The sequence below is a fragment of the Aegilops tauschii genome, chromosome 1, assembly GCF_002575655.3.
Source record: "Aegilops tauschii subsp. strangulata cultivar AL8/78 chromosome 1, Aet v6.0, whole genome shotgun sequence".
Taxonomy (NCBI): domain Eukaryota; kingdom Viridiplantae; phylum Streptophyta; class Magnoliopsida; order Poales; family Poaceae; genus Aegilops; species Aegilops tauschii.
In genome coordinates, this window is record NC_053035.3 from 220,184,191 (window position 1) to 220,187,356 (window position 3,166).

The following is a 3,166-nucleotide window of genomic DNA, read 5'->3' on the forward strand; positions in this document are numbered from 1 at the left end:
GATTGATAAACCTTAGGTCATCCACTTGAGGGAAATTTGCTACTATCCTACGAACCTCTGCACTTGGAGGCCCAACAACGTCTACAAGAAGAAGGTTGCGTAGTAGACATCACTGTTCAAAGTTACACAAGTACTATTTTCTACACAAGCATAAGGACCGGCTCATTCATGCTGATTAAACCGGCCCTTGGGGACTACGGTTTAAGCCGGATTTTTAAAGGTTTTACCAATGGATATTACTGATGTTCTTAAGTTCGTTCTAAGTCTACAACATATTCGTCACAAGTAGTAGACTTGGGGGCTGGCATAGTAAGGAGAATTCAATAAAGGGAAAAAATTCGTACCTCAAATTTCTGGTGCATTTGTTTAACCATGTCAACTTCAAGATCGCGGCTACTGTGCACTTGGCTAAGATAACCAGAAAAAACTTCGCCAATGCTCATTTGAGTATAGTCAGCAACATCAAATCTGACTTTACGTCGTTCAATGTGCTCCTCCTTGGCAGAACACTTGGCTTGCAGAGTAGGTCTCCCTGGCTCAGTATAGCCGGTCTTGGTGATTTCCACATCAACATCTTGTGGGTCGGCTGTCTTAGCTGGGCTTGAAGCTTCAGGGTTTACAGAGCCGTCGGCCGCTTGATCGACAGGCGGGTCAGCAGTCATTGTTGGCATGTCATGAACCGACTCAAGTGGCAGCTCAAGAACAGAGGCCTCAGGCGCTGCGGGTTGGAGCTCCGGCTCATTGACGGTCGGCTCTTCGACCGGCTGGTTTTTCTTCACCCTCTTGCTGGGTTTTACTTTTCCACTGCATAAAAGTCAAAAAAGGTCAGTACAAATATAAAGGATGGTAATGAGTACAGGATAAGTAAATCGTCATTACCCTGGAGCGGTCTTAAAAGCCGGCATGTTGGACTGGATTGAGTCGCCGGAAGAATGTGAAGTTTCCTGATAATTTGAATCAGAAGAGTTGAGTGGTTGACGAGTGAGACCCGCCAAAGGATAAAAAGGGTTTAAGTCAGAGGTGACCTTGTTCTGGCGCTTCCTTGGTGTGTTCGGTAAGCCGGAGGAGAGTTCCGCGTCCTTGCTGGTCCGGGTCTGCCTCCGGCTCTCATGAATCTGTCGCTTCAAAAGAAAGTGAGGATCCTGATAAGCTAAGGGATGTGAAAATCTTACTTTCCGGGTTACTCTTCGGATTTTTTGTCTTGGCAAAGGCTCAGAGTCGGAGGAAATAATAGTTACCTCTTCATCCACTCCCTGACTCGTTCCCATGTCATCCTGATGATAATCAGTGTCAATAAGGTGGTTAAAAAAGGAGCCAAGAGAGTCAAGGGCTACCTCCGACTCAGAGGTATCTTCTAGTCAAAGCAAGTCAGAGGCGTTGGGCTTCTTTCCTCTTTTCTTGGCGGCGGCTTTCCTGGCGGCTTTCTTGGCCTTCCTGGCTCTCTTTGCAGCCTCATGGTCATATTTTTTCTTCCAAAACTTATCATCAGCCTGTGAAATCAGCAAAGGTTTGAGTTAAGACGAAACATCAAGGATGAAGGTAAATTAACTCAGTTTGGCGGCTTACCCCTGGAGTCGGGTTAGCTTTGCAGAAAGGGCTTAAGCCCACCTTGCCATAGTCTGCTAGGCTTTCATTCAAAAGTGACTTCGTCATATCATTGAAAACATCATCAGGTAAATCGTCGGGGCTGTGGCGCAGTGGATCCTTCTTCTCGCCCATGTAGGTGCACATTAACCCGGAGCGATGGCTCAACGGGATGATCCGCCATGTGACCCAGCACCGGACCAAGTCAATGCCATTTAAGTCGTTCCCTAAAAGAGCTTTGACTTTAGCCATGGTGGGAGCGAGCTTTTGGCGGTCAGCAGCTGACAACTTGTCCAGAAGAGGATGATTGGAATCGAGGCGCAAGGCGCGAAGGCCGGGTAGAGGGTTCTCATCAGCCGGAGAAGTGTCTTGACAGTAGAACCATGTCTGGTTCCAGTCTTTGGGATGACTCGGTGGATGGGCGCAAGGGAAAATGGCGTCTCTCCATCGTTGGATTGAGACCCCGCCGAGTTCCAAACTAGGTCCGTTGGAGTATTCATTCTGGTGGTTCAAATAAAACAACTCTCTGAAAAGTAGCAAACTGGGCTCTTCTTCAAGATATACCTCACAGAACACTTGGAAGTTGCATATGTTGGACACAGAGTTGGGTCCGATATCTTGAGGACGAAGGTCAAAAAAGTGCAGAACATCTCTGAAGAACTTTGAGCCGGGTGGTGAAAAGCCCCGGTTCATGTGATCTATGAAGACGATGACTTCCCCCTCTTTGGGCTAAGGCTTTTCTTCTGTTGGATCAGGAGCACGGTACGACATCACATCCTTTTTGGGCAGATAGCCGGAATCGTCAAGTGTACTCTCCGTGACGATGGATTTGACCCAGTTACATGAAGTGGTTGTTTTGGGCGGCATTGTGAAGAAGGAAGCCTAACAAAGAGTAAATTTGCCGGTTCAAATTTAAGCCGGAGGAAAAATATTAGAGCACATATTCAGAATGGCGGCTTATAAAGGGGCCTAATGGTATATGACTAATTACGTCAGGTTATTTAAACCGCCGTGAGCAGTCAGGTTATTTAAGCCGCCATGAGTGGTTGATGTTATCTATTGAGCATTGCAATTTAAGCCGGTGGTTTGAGCTGCCATGGCTAGGTGGATCTATCAAAATGCAGATTTTTGGCTAAGTGTCACACAAACAAGTTTCACAGATTGCAATCATTATTTTGGATTAATGGATGTTCAGAAAAAGGAAATAAATCTAGACCTAAAAACCAGTACAGATGAGTTCATAAGTTCTAATGAGATCTCTTTCCAGAGAAAGGGGATCCACTGGTATCAAAAGTGGAGGAAAAACAACCACCACATAAGTTCTATATTGCTTTTGGATCAAAAGATGCTACGGTGGAGGAACTATGGAGAAACCGTGAAGAACACGATGAACAGTCAGGAACCCTAATGCGATATAACGCACTGGAGAAGAAGCACCTATAGGTGCAGATTCAACTGCGGTGGGGCGCCGGCGTACTCTGGTCCAACACAGGTTGATGCAGCGGCCGAGGTTGAGGAGGACGAGGTGCTCTGCGGCGGTGGCGGAGCTCGAGCGGCAGAAGGTCGCGAGAGGAAGAAGACG

The 3,166-nt window shown here is 46.9% G+C and overlaps 1 protein-coding gene across 4 annotated transcripts; it reads right to left on the minus strand.

Moving 5' to 3' along the window:
- Nucleotides 1–210: 210 nt before the first annotated feature.
- On the minus strand, nucleotides 211–2,217 carry LOC109737331 (uncharacterized). Of its 4 annotated transcripts, XM_040401946.3 has the most exons (6): nucleotides 1,567–2,217; nucleotides 1,335–1,490; nucleotides 1,239–1,274; nucleotides 1,026–1,115; nucleotides 880–944; nucleotides 211–804 (listed from the first exon to the last, which is right to left on the minus strand). In XM_040401946.3, the coding sequence occupies exons 3-6, from the start codon at nucleotides 1,266–1,268 to the stop codon at nucleotides 321–323; spliced, it is 669 nt and encodes a 222-aa protein (XP_040257880.2). In that variant the 5' UTR covers nucleotides 1,269–1,274; nucleotides 1,335–1,490; nucleotides 1,567–2,217; the 3' UTR covers nucleotides 211–320. The 4 variants fall into 4 exon arrangements, with proteins under 4 accessions (XP_040257880.2, XP_073367249.1, XP_073367255.1 ...); XM_073511148.1 differs by lacking the exon at nucleotides 1,567–2,217 and having other exon boundaries at nucleotides 880–1,115; nucleotides 1,335–1,445; XM_073511154.1 differs by lacking the exon at nucleotides 1,567–2,217 and having other exon boundaries at nucleotides 1,239–1,358.
- Nucleotides 2,218–3,166: the final 949 nt, after the last annotated feature.